Source organism: Cherax quadricarinatus, chromosome 17 (genome assembly GCF_038502225.1).
Source record: "Cherax quadricarinatus isolate ZL_2023a chromosome 17, ASM3850222v1, whole genome shotgun sequence".
In the NCBI taxonomy this organism is placed as follows: Eukaryota; Metazoa; Arthropoda; class Malacostraca; order Decapoda; family Parastacidae; genus Cherax; species Cherax quadricarinatus.
This window is the reverse complement of record NC_091308.1, coordinates 39267314-39283923: the sequence shown is the minus strand read 5'-3', so window position 1 is coordinate 39283923 and position 16610 is coordinate 39267314. Positions and strand designations below refer to the sequence as shown.

The window sequence follows — 16610 nt, the reverse complement described above, 5'->3', positions numbered from 1 at the left end:
TATCAGGACCACAGCTGCCAACACTACCAGCACAACAACAATCACCGCTAACAGCACCACAACAACCAACACTACCAGCACCATAACTGTCACCACTACCAGCAACTCTACAACCACAACTACCCGCACCACAACTGCCACCACTACCTGCATTACAACAACCACCACTACCAGCACCACAACAACTACCACTTCCAGCACCACAACAACCACCACTACCAGCACCACAACAACCACCACTACTAGCACTACAACAACCACCACTACCAGCACCACAACTGCCACCACTACCAGCACCACATCAACCATCACTACCAGCACCACAAAAGCCACCATTACCAACACCACAACAACCACCACTACCAGCACTACAATAACCACCACTACCAGCACCATAACTGCCACCACTACCAACACCACATCAAAAATCACTACCAGCACCACAAAAGCCACCACTACCAGCGCCACAACAACCACCACTACCAGCACTACAATAACCACCACTATCAGCACCACAATAACCATCAGTAACAACACTACAACTACCAACACCACAGCTAGCACCACAACTGTCGTCAGTACGTGCACTATAACTATCACCACTACCAGCACCACAAATATCACTACTACCAGCACCATAGCTACCACCACTACTACTAGCATCACAACAATTACCACTACTAGCACCATAACAACCATCACTGACAACACCACAACCACTACAACTATCATCACCACAGCTGCCCCCACCACTACTATCACCACAATTACCGTCACTACCTGCACTACAACTATCACCACTACCAGCACCACATCTATTACCATTACCAGCACTACAACTATCACCACTACCAGCACCACAACCTCCAGCACTAACAACACAACTACCATCAATTTATGCCTTTCAAAATGGCTGCGAATTGCTTCGATAATTATTGATTCCATAAATTTACCAACTATGGAGGTAAGGCTTATTGGTCTATAGTTCGAAGCTAAGGACCTGTTACCTGCCTTGTAAATAGATATTACCTTTGCTATTTTCCACTTGTCAGGCCCTATGCCAGTTTGTAGTGATGTTTTGGAAAGATTAGCCAAAATTTTGCTTAGTTCCTCTTTACATTCCTTTAAAACCCTTGCAAACAATTCATCAAGGCCTGGGGATTTGTTACGTTTTAATTTCTCTATTTGTCTGAGGACCATGTCACTAGTTACCCTAATCGTGCATAGTTTATTATCGTCCTGTTCTACATAATTTATTATTTCTGGAATTTCGCTAGTATCTTCCTGAGTAAAAACTGAGAGGAAGTAAGTATTGAAAAGTTCACACATTTCCTTATCACTGTCAGAGATCTGTCCTGAGTTACTCTTAAGTGGGTCAATCTTGTCCCTAATCTTACTTCTGTATACCTGAAAGAACCCTTTTGGGTTAATCTTCGAATCCCTTTCGACTTTAGCTTCATAATCCCTTTTGCATTTCTTATTCCCTTTTTTTTTTATTTCTCTCTTTCATTGAATATTTTGAGTTCTTAACTGTCCATCCCCTCTTTTGATAGGCCTTATATGCCTCTCTTTTGACCAATGAGATGTTTTAATCTTTTGTATATCCATTTGGGATCAGTTTTGTTAGATATAATTTCCCTACTCGGAACAAAAGTCGTCTGGGCAGCTAGCACTATGCTCTGAAATATATCTTATTGGCACCAACTCTCCCTACCTGACCCATAGTGAGCTCATCCCAATTTATTAACCCACCCAGGTAATTTTTCAGGCAGAAATCTGGGACAGCGACTTGATTGCAGTTATCTGGGTAATTCCATGATATATTGAAACTAAGTGATTTGTGATCACTTTCCCCAAGCTCATCATTAGCCTCTAGATTATTAATTAGTGAATCTTTGTTGGCAAGAACCAAGTCAAGCAGATTGTTTCCTCTAGTTGATTCTGTCACAAACTGTTTTAAAAAACAGTCCTGAACTGTATCAAGAAAGTCACTAGGCTCAAGATTTCCTGTCATATTGTTCCAATCAGTTTGTCTAAAGTGAAAATTCCCCATTATGAATTTCGTCCCATAGCAGCCTACCACACTCCCTGTCAAGGTTTAAGGGCCTATATATCACACCCAAAATTAATTTTCCACGACCTTCGAGAAACTGTAGCCAAGCAGATTCTGTGTCCGATGTTTCTAATCTTACATCTTGTTTAACACAACAGCATAAATTATCTCTGACATACATCGCCACTCCACCACCCTTCCTGTTGACCATATCAGTGTGGAATAGCTTATAACCCTGTATGTTGCATTCAGAAGGCATTTTTCTATCTTTCAAGTTGAACCAGGTCTCTGTTATAGCAATAATATCTATATTACCTGCACTTGCAAGTAATCTTAGCTCACTGTGGCATGCAAAGAGTATGTAACCTTTATTTGGCGCATGTACACACCCTCATTTACAGGCTATCTTCCCGTACTGTGCATAGCTAAGCATGTTCTGCAAATAACATGTTACGTTGGGTTTTTTTTAGTGAGGGGATGCGGGCTTCCGTCTGCCCGTGTCTTGGACCTAAGCTAGCCCGACTGTCTGCTGTCTCGCTCTGAGTATAGGGTTTGGCTTTTTGTCATGTGAAAAGCTGAGCTCTATCTAAGAGCTGGATGGTTGAGAGGAAAGGCTGTAGCATTATTTTGTGCCATGGCGGCACGGTTACCACTGGGAGGTGGGAGCCTAATCCTGAGCATTCTCGGGATGGGGGTGTGGCATGCAAAGAGTATGTAACCTTTATTCGGCGCATGTACACACCCTCATTTACAGACTATCTCCCCCAACCAGCGAACCAGGTGACTGAGGGTTGACAATGGGGCCCCGTCGTTCAACCAGTACCCAAGTTCCAGCCAATGAGAAGATAGTTTTGGCAATTGCAGAGGTTATGTGGGTACCACTCTCCTATCTGCCCTTGTCATTCCCATTCTAGAGCTGGTTGAAGCACGGTCTGCTCTCTAGTGGCTTCTATTCTGCCTTGCTTACCGTGGAGTGTACTAATACCTATCACTGTACATAGTGTATATAGTGTACATACTTCTGTTCTAAATTGGTGAAGGATAATATAAGTCAAAAGTTTTTCTGCTGTGTTTATTTTGCTCCCTTTACACCCAGGATAACAGGCCATTTGGGCTCTTGGGTTGTAATACTCATCTATCTTATTTCTTAGACTCCTACTATTTGTATAGTAAACCTTAAGGGAGCTAGTCACTCTTTGCTTTCTATTATCTCTCTTTGTTTGTTGATCAATTGCTTTTCCTTTCCTAGCAACTTTATTTTGAATTTTGTCTTTTAAACATATCCCAGAGGTTTCCTGGTAATATCTGCTGTTTTCAACCATAATGCTGCAGCCTGATTGTTTACCACAAATACCCATACCTCTATAATTTACCAGTTTAAAGTCCTAGACAAGTCATCAATGACCCCCTCAATCGATTTGGCTAATGCAATCACTCCAACCCCAGAGAGATGAACCCCATTCCTCGCATACATATCATGCTTACCATAGAATTTGTCCCAGTTATCAATGAATGGGTTTGCAAGGTTCTTGCAGTACCTGTCTAGCCAGCAATTTATACCAATTGCCCTAGACATCCATTCATTGCCCACTCCCCTTCTAGGCAAGATGTTACATATGATTGGGATCCCTCCCATAGAACTGACAACTTCTATGGCTGACCTGTACTTATCCAGCAACTTCCGTCTCCTGCCCTTCCTGATGTCATTTCCACCAGCGCTAAGACAGATAATGGGCTTGTTCCCATTACCTGACATAATATTATTCAACCTGCTGACTATGTCACCAACACCAGTTCTTGGGAGGCACACCCTCTGTCTGGCCTTCCTATCTCTGTTACAAAAAGTAAGGTCCATATATCTTACCTGAGAATCTCCTACAATTAGAATATTCTTACCTTGATTAGCAATGGGAGTCAGTGGTACCTCACTAACCACTGAAGTACACTCTTCCTGGAGAACAGAGAATCGATTTCCTACCTTCACGTCTTCTCAAGTAACCTTCCTTATCTTCCTTCTTCCTGAACTGTGAACCACTTGCCACTTAAAGTGGCTGCAACTCTTTAGCTCACTGCTGGTATCCTTTTCCTCACCAGCTCTCACCATCTCACACTCACTCCCAAACTCATCTAGGAGAAGCTTCAGCCTCCTATTTTCCTCCTGAAGAAGTAGAATCTCCTATTCAACGTTTAACCTGAGACTTGTGTGTTATGAGAGTGTATAGTGATGACTTGTGTGTTATGAGAGTGTATAGTGATGACTTGTGTGTTATGAGAGTGTATAGTGATGACTTGTGTGTTATGAGAGTGTATAGTGAAGACTTGTGTGTTATGAGAGTGTATAGTGAAGACTTGCGTGTTATGAGAGTGTATAGTGATGACTTGTGTGTTATGAGAGTGTATAGTGATGACTTGTGTGTTATGAGAGTGTACAGTGATGACTTGTGTGTTATGAGAGTGTATAGTGATGACTTGTGTGTTATGAGAGTGTACAGTGATGACTTGTGTGTTATGAGAGTGTATAGTGATGACTTGTGTGTTATGAGAGTGTATAGTGAAGACTTGTGTGTTATGAGAGTGTATAGTGAAGACTTGTGTGTTATGAGAGTGTATAGTGATGACTTGTGTGTTATGAGAGTGTATAGTGATGACTTGTGTGTTATGAGAGTGTATAGTGATGACTTGTGTGTTATGAGAGTGCATAGTGATGACTTGTGTGTTATGAGAGTGTATAGTGATGACTTGTGTGTTATGAGAGTGTATAGTGATGACTTGTGTGTTATGAGAGTGTATAGTGAAGACTTGTGTGTTATGAGAGTGTATAGTGATGACTTGTGTGTTATGAGAGTGAATAGTGATGACGTGTGTTGTGAGAGTGTATAGTGATGACTTGTGTGTTATGAGAGTGTGTAGTGATGACTTGTGTGTTGTGAGAGTGTATAGTGATGACTTGTGTGTTATGAGAGTGTATAGTGATGACTTGTGTGTTATGAGAGTGTATAGTGATGACTTGTGTGTTATGAGTGTATAGTGATGACTTGTGTGTTGTGAGAGTGTATAGTGATGACTTGTGTGTTGTGAGAGTGTATAGTGGTGACTTGTGTGTTATGAGAGTGTATAGTGAAGACTTGTGTGTTATGAGAGTGTATAGTGATGACTTGTGTGTTATGAGAGTGTATAGTGATGACTTGTGTGTTATGAGAGTGTACAGTGATGACTTGTGTGTTATGAGAGTGTATAGTGATGACTTGTGTGTTATGAGAGTGTATAGTGATGACTTGTGTGTTATGAGAGTGTATAGTGATGACTTGTGTGTTATGAGAGTGTATAGTGATGACTTGTGTGTTATGAGAGTGTATAGTGATGACTTGTGTGTTATGAGAGTGTATAGTGAAGACTTGTGTGTTATGAGAGTGTATAGTGAAGACTTGTGTGTTATGAGAGTGTATAGTGATGACTTGTGTGTTATGAGAGTGTATAGTGATGACTTGTGCGTTATGAGAGTGTATAGTGATGACTTGTGTGTTATGAGAGTGTATAGTGATGACTTGTGTGTTATGAGAGTGTATAGTGATGACTTGTGTGTTATGAGAGCGTATAGTGATGACTTGTGTGTTATGAGAGTGTATAGTGAAGACTTGTGTGTTATGAGAGTGTATAGTGATGACTTGTGTGTTATGAGAGTGAATAGTGATGACGTGTGTTGTGAGAGTGTATAGTGATGACTTGTGTGTTATGAGAGTGTATAGTGATGACTTGTGTGTTGTGAGAGTGTATAGTGATGACTTGTGTGTTATGAGAGTGTATAGTGATGACTTGTGTGTTATGAGAGTGTATAGTGATGACTTTTGTGTTATGAGAGTGTATAGTGATGACTTGTGTGTTGTGAGAGTGTATAGTGATGACTTGTGTGTTGTGAGAGTGTATAGTGGTGACTTGTGTGTTATGAGAGTGTATAGTGAAGACTTGTGTGTTATGAGAGTGTATAGTGATGACTTGTGTGTTGTGAGAGTGTATAGTGATGACTTGTGTGTTGTGAGAGTGTATAGTGAAGACTTGTGTGTTATGAGAGTGTATAGTGATGACTTGTGTGTTATGAGAGTGTATAGTGATGACTTGTGTGTTATGAGAGTGTATAGTGATGACTTGTGTGTTATGAGAGTGTATAGTGATGACTTGTGTGTTGTGAGAGTGTATAGTGATGACTTGTGTGTTATGAGAGTGTATAGTGAAGACTTGTGTGTTATGAGAGTGTATAGTGATGACTTGTGTGTTATGAGAGTGTATAGTGATGACTTGTGTGTTGTGAGAGTGTATAGTGAGACTTGTGTGCTATGAGAGTGTATAGTGATGACTTGTGTGTTATAAGAACATAACATACAAAAGAAGGAACACTGCAACAGGCCTACTGACCCATGCGAAGCAGGTCCATGCCACCCCTCGGCCTAGAACAATGACCACCTAGTCAGGTCACTTCCACTTAAGGAAGGAGCACGGCATCAGACTTGGTAGCACAAGCTAGTCAGGTCCAACTCACACCCACCCACACCCACTCACGTATTTATCCAACCCATTTTTAAAACTACACAACGTTTTAGCCTCTATAACTGTACTCGGGAGTTTGTTCCACTCATCCACAACTCTATTATCAAACCAGTGCTTTCCTATATTCTTCCTGAATATGAACTTTTCCAACTTGAAACCATTGCTACGAGTCCTGTCTTGGCTGGATATTTTCAGAACGCTATTTACATCCCTTTTATTAATTCCTGTTTTCCATTTATACACCACAATCGTATCTCCCCTAATTCTACGACTTTCTAGAGAGTTCAGATTCAGGGCCCTCAGTCATAGGGAAGATTTCTGATACACGGGATCAACTTTGTCATCCTCCTCTGTACGTTTCCCAGTGCATTTATATCCATTCTGTTGGTTTAGAATTTTTTAGAAAACATTTCGGTCCTGGGACCTTGATCACTTCTAACATACAGAGGTAGAAAGACATTATATATATAGGCGGAGAGTGAGGTGTGAGTGACGCATGGTGACCTGAAAAATGTCACGTTGGGATGAGGACGGGTAGACGATGAAATCGTGTGACTCCTGTGTTGTTGGGTTTTTGTAGTTTCCAGTGTTACGCTCTATAGTGTCGGTGACGGCGATTAGTTAGGCTTCTAGGCACCGTGGGCGTCTGAGGTCTGGTTCGGTGAGAACGAGTTGTGCCTCATTCCAGTTCATCAAATGCCCTGTGGAGTCTCTGTGGAGGACACAGGCGTACCTTACATGGTCTCTGTTAGAGGCATTTCGATGCTCATTCAGGCGGACTGCGAGATCTCTGCCTGTCTCGCCTACATATTTCTTGGGACAGAATCCACAGGGAATAGTGTAGACGCCTGCTGTAGAAGTTAGAGGTGTGGGACTGCATTTCAATTCAATTTAATTCAATTCAAGTTTATTCTCTATAATGGTTACAATGTGGGGTTTACAGGTTTTGGGTATTGTGTGGTTTACATGTTATAAAATACTAATTACAGTGGGGGGCCACTAGGACACCTAGCATGGCTAGGAATTTCGGGCAGACTTACATTAATTCTTAACATTAAATCCTTACAGATTATGGTATTAAGGCTAAGTGACTACATCATAATTTGTGAGTTTAGCAATGTGAATGCTTTTGTTTTGGCACAATACAAAGTGTCTATATTGGAGTATTATAGGCAAACTTATGGCTAGTTAGGATTTATTATTTTAAGATTAAATTAGTATTTCTGGGTTTATAGTCAGTGGGTGAGTGAGTGTAATTGTGAACCACCAGGTGGTTATCATGTAGTTAGTTGTCGGGGTGTATCAGGGAGATAAGATGTTTTCTAACTGTAGTTTTGAAAGTGATGAATGTGTCTGCAGTTCTAGAGTTTTCAGGTAGGGTGTTCCAGATTTTAGGTCCTTTGAAATACATAGTGAGGTCTTTGATAGATGATGTGTTTATGGTGGAAACGTTGATGTTACTCATAGCAAGTGCCCGGCGAGTATTCGTGGCAACATCACCACATGGGAGCACTATGAACTGCTTAGGGGGCTGTTCCATGGGCGGTTTGTTGAGGATAGCTTGTGCCTTGAGTCTGCAATCTCTGATGAAGAAAGATGGGAACTGAAGACGTGTAAAGGCTTGTGTTATGTAAGTGCATTCTTCTTCTAGAAAACAAGGGCTGGAGATGCGAAGAGCTCTCAAGAAGAAGCCAATGAGGACTCCTCTCTTAGTGCGGGTGTCTTGGTGTGAATAAAAGTGTATAAGATCGTCCTTGTCGGTAGGTTTTCTATACACTTTGAAGAGAAGTTTGTCACTGTCGGGAGATCTGCACAGGAGAACGTCGAGGAAAGGAAGTTTGCCATTGTTTTCGAGTTCAAGTGTAAACTTTATTGATGGTTCGACTGCATTGATCTTGTTGAGAAGGGCCTGGATATTGAGACGTCTTGGACAGAAAACCAATATATCATCAACGTATCTTAGCCAGGTAACGGTGTTGGGAATGAGGGTGCTGAATTTCTCTGTCTCCAGGTTGTAACCCTTTATGGGGCAGACTGCAAAATATGTGGGTCTGAGCATGTGTTTTTCTGCGCGTGTCATCCTACTCGTCCTGCGCATCTAGATTTCCATTCTTTATTTCTAAATAATCACAAGCCTTCCCTGAGTCGCTTCAGCTAAGTGGTGCTGTCCTGTTCTCGCTTCCCATTGGTTTAGAGATGAAGATGTAAACATTTCAGGCTTGGCGTCGCCGAGAGTAACATTTTTTCATCTAGTGAGACTCACATACCCTTGGATTTTATCCTCTACAATGTCGGTAAGTACTGATTGTTATGTCTAGTGCATAAATGAATAGTTTGGGCATATTTTGATATATATATATAAAGGCCGTGTGAAGCATAATATGAGTGTACCATGCAAATGAAAATAGTGCGACAAAAGAGACCGCAAAAAATTTTGTTGTGCCTTTTTAGGGCCAGTTTTCGATTTCAGTAAATAAATATTTATAAAAAATATTTCTATTGCTTATATGAATTTTGTAATGGTCTGGATGTGTACAGAACGCTTTTATTGTCCTTCCAGATCAATGAGAAATTGTTTTATGGTGAGCCCTCCAACACCAAGTCAAAATATGTCTGCATTTTGGGTGAAAGTGACTCAGAACCAGAGGTAGATGACCCAAAATTGCTTGAAAGTGGTGATGAATACTTGACACCGGATCAAGAGGTGTCAAGTGATGATGAGCAGGAAGAAATGCCAGCCAAAAAGCGAAAAGTAGTCAAGAAAAAGACAGCTATTACGATCGAGGAGATGCCTGATGAAGAAGATAATCAGGATGAGTTTGCTGTTGTCAGTAACCCCAGCTGGACCTGTGGTGACATCCATAATGACCCTTTGCCTGAATACCAACATGAAAAGCCTCTTGCAGTTAGGTCTCCATATGAACATTTTACCGATTTTTTTTACTGAAGACATGATAGACAATATAACATACCAAACTAATCTGTATGCCAAGCAATAAAACATACTAATTTTTCAACAGATTCTGAAGAAATCTTGAGGTTCATTGGTATTCTCTTGTTTATGGGCCCCTCAAGGAAGGTTCCTTGATGTTGGTGAGGGGCTCTTGATTTAGGGAATTGGATCTGTGCTCCAGTTCCCCGAATTAAGCCTGAATGCCTTCCACATCCCCCCCCCCAGGCGCTGTATAATCCTCCGGGTTTAGCGCTTCCCCCTTGATTATAATAATAATAATCTTGTTTATGGGTATTAATTCATACCCAGCCATTGAAGACTATTGGGCAAATACATTGAGGATACCCCAGGTTGCAGAAGTCATGGGATCTAAGAGAGTTAGGTTGCTTAGGCGTACAATCCATTTCAATGATAACAGACTAAATAATGCTACTGACAGATTCCACAAAATAAGGCCACTTTACACTGCACTAACTAATGCTTACTTGAAAGTTCCAGCTACACCCAAGCAGTCTGTTGATGAAGTTATGGTTGCTTTCAAGGGTAAAACAGCTGGAAACCTGAGGCATTACATCAAAACGAAACCAGACAAGTGGGGTTTCAAACTGTTTTGTCGTGCAAGTGAAGATGGATTCATACATGATATACTCATGTACCAAGGCAAACCAACTTTTTTGACAACCATCCCATAAAGCTGCCACAGGAAGAAACTACACTTCCAATAAGTACAAAGATTGTTCTGGTACTTGCAACAACTCTGAACAAGACCAACACATCAGCAATCTATGCTGACAATTTCTTTTCAAGTCTACCTTTGGTCAAGTTACTAAGAGACAAGTATAACTGCAGATACACTGGAACAGTACGTGATAATAGATGTGGTAAGCCAAACCTGGTTCCTGTCAAACAAATGGAAAAGAGTAATGTGCCCAAGGGCACTTGGGACTATCAAAACACCAATGATGGTATCCTTGTTGTACGATGGAAGGACAACAAAGTTGTGACTTTAGTGACAAATGATCAGGGGGTTAATCATGTGACAAATATTGAGAGATATAACAAGGATACAAAAGCCAGAACCAAGGTCGCTTGCCCTACAGTCATCAAGAACTATAATGCTCACATGGGAGGTATTGACAAAAGTAACATGTTGGTGCATCTACACAAAACATATATGAAATCTAAACGCTGGTACATGCGGCTGTTTGCCTATGTTCTTGATCTGTCTGTTGTCAGTGCATGGCTTCTTTACTGCCGTGATTGTAAATCACTGAATACCAAGTTCATGCCACTGAAGAGTTTCAGGAATGATATCTCTATCACTGCAAGATCCAAAGGAAATAAGTTGGGGCGCACTAGCAGAACAAGTACAAGAGCTTCGACAAGTACTAGTTCCAATAGTGACACTAATGATTTTGCAAGCTTGCAAGTGCCAGTTGCTAGGCAGTACCAACATGCAATAAGGCCTGATGACTGTGTGAGGAAAGATTAAACACTACCTCACTGGGCAGTGAATGACAAGGTTCTTACTTGTAAGCATTGCAGCAACAAGAACAATTATACCACATCGTCATTTTTCTGTTCCGTATGCAAAGTAAATCTATGCATAAAGAAAGATAAAAATTGCTTCATAGCGTTCCATTCTAGCAATTAGTAATATACAATGACTGTTCTTTCTCAGGGAATTCAGGAATATGAGACTTGAAAATTTTATCCCTTTGCAATGTGTCAATGTAGCAATTTGGTTTCTTTTTATATTTTTTTAATACCTAAAAAAGGTTTGGATACAAGTTCCACTTATATTTTTTTATATTGTCTGTTTGTATAATAAATTTAAAAAATAGTTATTTGCTGTTTTATTAACCATTGCAAGTTTGCAACAGCCAAATTTCTACTTAATACGGGCAGGCCATATTAAATTAGGGTTTCGCTGATTAGCAATTGCTTGAAAACTAAACATCAGAATTCCATTTATATGGGCTCACTGACCTTATATTGAGTTACTCTATCCACTATAGGGAGTTCAGTTAGAAATTCTAATTTTATGGCCATTTGCCCCAAGAAGAGAAGAGATACATAGTCCTCCCCACCAACTCCATTGCCAAACATGTTTCCAACATCTTTTCCAATACCTCATTCCAAGTATCTACCTCCACAACCACGACCATCAAGGACATCACCAGTAATAGAAAGGATAAGCTTCTATCCTCTGCAGGGGTATACATAATCCCTTGTAATGACTGCAGCAAATTATACATGGGCGAAACATCAAGAGACCTCCAAACACGTATTTCAGAACACCAATACGCAAGCAGGACTGACGATACAATGAATGCACGTGTACAACACCGCAATTCACACAACCATTTAATTAACTACAGAAACTCAAGACTTATCGCCAGAGAAGACAACACTCAATACCGAAGAATCCTGGAATCATCGCTTATCTCTATAACCAACAATTTCAACCAGAACAATGGCTTCTATAACATAGCTGAACCACTTGCCAAGAAACTTCTTCATCGCTATCCCACATAAGAACATAGAACACTGCAGAAGGTCTGCTCACAACTTATCCAATCTCCATTCCAAGCTACCCAAGATTTTAGACTCTATAACCCAACTCGGCAAATCATCAGATGCAGCATTCTCCACCTGACCTCAACATTCTGAACCTGACTATAAATACTCACGTACCTTCCACACCAGGTAGATCTGTTTGTGACTTGAAAAAGCCCACTGTGTGGGAGAACGTTGTCAATAAAGGATCACATTAAACTGCATATGTGTTTATATTTCCATTGTGTAGGTATTTTATACCATTTATTTCCATTGGCTCCGTTATGTTGACGACATTCTCCTCATAACTCCTAGACGCTTCAACGTTCAAGCTTTCCAAGACAAGCTCAACCAGTTCGAGCCTTCAATCCAGTTCACACTTGAAGAAGTCGACAACACTGTTCCTTTCCTTGATGTTCTTCTCTGCAAAACTGACCATGAATTTCGTTTTAAAGTCTATCGAAAACCCACCAACCAAAACGATCTTCTCCACTTTTACTCTCACCACGACACCAAAACTAAACGTGGTGTAATTATAGGCTTCTTCCTGCGTGCACTCAGAATCTGCAGCAATGAGTTTCTTGAGGAAGAATGCACTATAATTGAACAAGTATTTTCTAAACTCCACTATCCTCGTCACTTCATCAGAGACTGCAGACGACGGGCATTAAACATCTTCAACACACCCAGAGAAGACACTGCCGAGAAGAGATACATAGTCCTCCCCACCAACTCCATTGCCAAACACGTTTCCAACATCTTTTCCAATACCTCATTCCAAGTATCTACCTCCACAACCACGACCATCAAGGACATTACCAGTGATAGACAGGACAAGCTTCCACCCTCTGCAGGGGTATACATAATCCCTTGTAATGACTGCAACAAATTATACGTGGGCGAAACATCAAGGGACCTCCAAACACGTATTTCAGAACACCAATACGCAAGCAGGTCTGACGATACAAGGAATGCCTGTGTACAACACCGTAATTCACACAACCACTTGATAAACTACAGAAACTCAAGACTTATCGCCACAGAAGACAACACTCAATACCGAAGAATCCTGGAATCATCACTTATTTCTATATCCGACAACTTCAACCAGAATAGTGGCTTCTATAACATAGCTGAACCACTTGCGAAGAAACTTCTTCATCGCTATCCCACATAAGAACACTGTAGAAGGTCTGCTCACAAACTTGTCCAACCTCCCTTCCAAGCTACCCAAGATTTTAGACTCTATAACTCCACTCGGTACATCATCAGATGCAGCATTCTCCACCTGACCTCAGCATTCTGAACCTGACTATAAATACTCGCGTACCTCCCACCCCAGGTAGATCTGTTTGCGACTTGAAAAAGCCCACTGTGTTGGCGAAACATTGTCAATAAAGGATCGCATTATACTGCATATGTGTTGTAGATGAATGGTTCAGAGAACCGACATATGTATTTATATTTCGAGATTGTTCATACATACTCCCACCTCTAGTATCTAAACCCTTGTTGTCAAGAATAAACTTGGCTTCTCTTTCAGGTAGTCATACATCGTGTATCAGTAGTATTACCGAGGAGCATTTTAATAAGACACAGTATGGTGTTTTGGACATTTTATTGAGAAGTCCTTTCGCCCACCAGGGACTTTATTAACTCTCAAAGAGATGGAAATTGTGACAAAGTTTTAAATTGGTGAAACTTGTATAGACCCGAACACGAGGATCATCGACCACAGAAGTGTTTCACGTGTTTATAAAAAATCTTGTGAAGTGTGCAATTAAAAAAAGAAAACAGATTTAGCATTCTAACTATAAAATACTCGATTCTTAGTCAAAATATTTTAATTTTAGTGGAAAGCAAGAAATAGTCCGAAAAATCGTAATTTATCATTATTTTTGATGACATCAGAGAGAATCATAGGAAGAACTTCGCCATCGACAAACTAGTCACTAAAGAAGTAGACAGGCGGAACCCACTTTGCTAAGAATCTGCTTATTATCCCTGTATTTTTAGCGCTTCCTTTTTATAATAATAATAATTAGAATCTGTTCTGATCGCCACTGCTAACAATATTACACACAAATCAGGTTCATTCCTTATTTCTGAAGCGCTGGCCACACTTAGTCTCACTGGATGTGATACTTCTCTTTCATAAACAATATGGAGGAGTGCTGAAGTTGATCTACTGAATCACCAAACTTCGAAGTTTCCACTTGGTTGAACAACATTGCAGTAGGTGACGTCACTCGCTCATCTCTACACATTACGTCTCTACACTCAACACATGTTCTCTCCTCCATCTGAGTTCCTGATGGACGGAAAGTCTTCTCAATAAAATGCCACAAACCAGCGTACATTTTTATCTATACAAGCAAATTCAGGATATTTGCTCAGAATTTCAGCTATCTTAGTTTGATTAGTAAGAGAACCTCAGCATGATCACATAGATTTATGTAATGTATATTTCTATGTTCTTCAGTAACCGGATTGTTGAATGTAACATGAATAGAATGGCTGGAACAATGATAGAACAGTATGATTTATATGGTGTTATAATTGTATGAAATAGGCTTAGTTACAATCATTTTTGGTAGTTAAGTGAATAACTAAACAAAACAATCAAGGGTGGAAGACAGACACATAGTTGAGTGGGACAGTATGCCAAAGGAGTGCAAGTAGTGGAGTCTAAAATCTTGTTACAACACTGTATGAAAATGACCCCTCAAGGGATGTTACCTGACGCTGGTGAGGGGCTCTTGATCTAGGGAATTGGATCTGTGCTCCGGTTCCCTGAATTGAGTCTGAATATCTTCCATCCCCCTCCCCCACATGAGCTGTATAATCCTACGGGTTTAACGCTCTCCCATGATTATAATAATAATAATAATGTATGAAAATGTATGAAGCTCCTACCTGACCATCCTGCGTTTTAGTGAAGCCATACAAGGTACAGACAAACGGATGCTCATCTAGAATCCTACTCAAGATCAACATTTCCTGCTACTCATTTAACCCAGATGGTTTAAGATGCGTCTACACAATTTGTGACAATTATAGATACTAAGCATTTTTCCAGCAACTGGAAAAACATTTACACATTCTTCGAACTATAGCTGACAGTGAGGGAGCCGGTACTCACGCCTGGGTTCGGAGGGGCGTGGTACTCCACGCTTACGGAGGGTTCAGGAGATGAAGAGGCGTTGCTGTCATCCAGAGAGCGTCCGTACCCGGATTCCCGGGTAGTGCTTCGCGAATCCGTCCTTTGTTTGTTTGCAATGCTCACTCCAGCGGCGTCCCCTGCCTCCGCTACCCCACCATCGCCGAGGTCAACATCGGTAAACAGGTTAGGGTTGGTCCAGTGGCCACTGTCCGTGTGGGGTTCGTCAGACACGGGATCACGCAGTCGCAGCACTGGTCGCCAGTTCGTCGCCGGGTTCTCTTCCAGAGCTGTAGCTGTGAAGGAGTCATTATCGAAGCCAGAGTTGGTGAGTCCCAAGTCGCCATCTATAGTTTGGTCGTCTAAGATAATATTAGAAGAGGCGACGGAGACGTTAGAATTGTTGGATGAAGGGGCGAGGGGTAGGTCGTCGTCTCCAGAGGAACAAGGGGCCGTGATGGCGTCTTTAATGGCGCACAGAGCCCGCCAGGTGGACTCGCAAATACAGCTCATCGTAGAGGTACTCTACGTCCTCATCTAGAGTCCAGAATATCATCCATTACGTAAACACTATTAAATACTGCTTTAACCTCGGGAAGTCTTCACTCTCGCACTAAATCATAGCCTTCCACTCCGAGTTTATAATCCGGAACGCAGTTTGAGCACCACACGATAATAACTGACTTCACTCTCAATTTCTTTGAGCCAAAGAAAGATCCTCACTAATGTCGGTCCATCAACCGAGTCGAAACAGGAGAGGAGGTAAGCAGCAGCATCAGGCAGGAGTGCAGATTGCCACACTACTGACACTCGTTGCGGGCACTGATCAGGGGCAGGGAAAGCCCGCACTGGTAAGAGATAAGGGATATCGGCGGAGTGCGGTGAGCCACTACAACACCCATACCTCTCCCACAGCTGTAAACATGAGACACATTAACTTTTCAGCACAACGCCAACTTTTCAGTGTTGGATAAGACTACCCATTAATTCTGGAAGAAATCTAGCGTCGTTTCAAGGGCATTTATCTTATGTAAATTTATTCTGTTATTAACATAAATGGATAAGTTGTGCCATACAGAGTTATTTTTAGGATTGATAAATGTGAGCAAGGCAACCAGTGCCATTTATGATGTCACTGATGACGTCACAGTGCCAGGCGGTGACTATGGTTTAAAGTTACAGTGTAACAGTGATGGTTACCTGACCTGGTCTGTATACCACAAAACATTACAACACCCCGTGCTAAGCCACACTATACTAAATCAAACTACACCACAATACACTACGCCACAATATAGAACACTACCACCACATCACAATACACCACATCACAACATACAACA

The 16610-nt window shown here is 41.2% G+C and overlaps 1 protein-coding gene across 1 annotated transcript in view; it reads right to left on the bottom strand.

Moving 5' to 3' along the window:
- Window positions 1-16163, bottom strand: part of LOC128686473 (serine/threonine-protein kinase Sgk2) — a 91560-nt gene extending 75397 nt beyond the window's left edge. The window contains exon 1 of the mRNA XM_053773420.2: window positions 15250-16163. Within this exon, the coding sequence (XP_053629395.2) occupies window positions 15250-15780 (531 nt within the window). The 5' untranslated portion in view covers window positions 15781-16163. The remainder of the gene's footprint in view (window positions 1-15249) is intronic.
- Window positions 16164-16610: the final 447 nt, after the last annotated feature.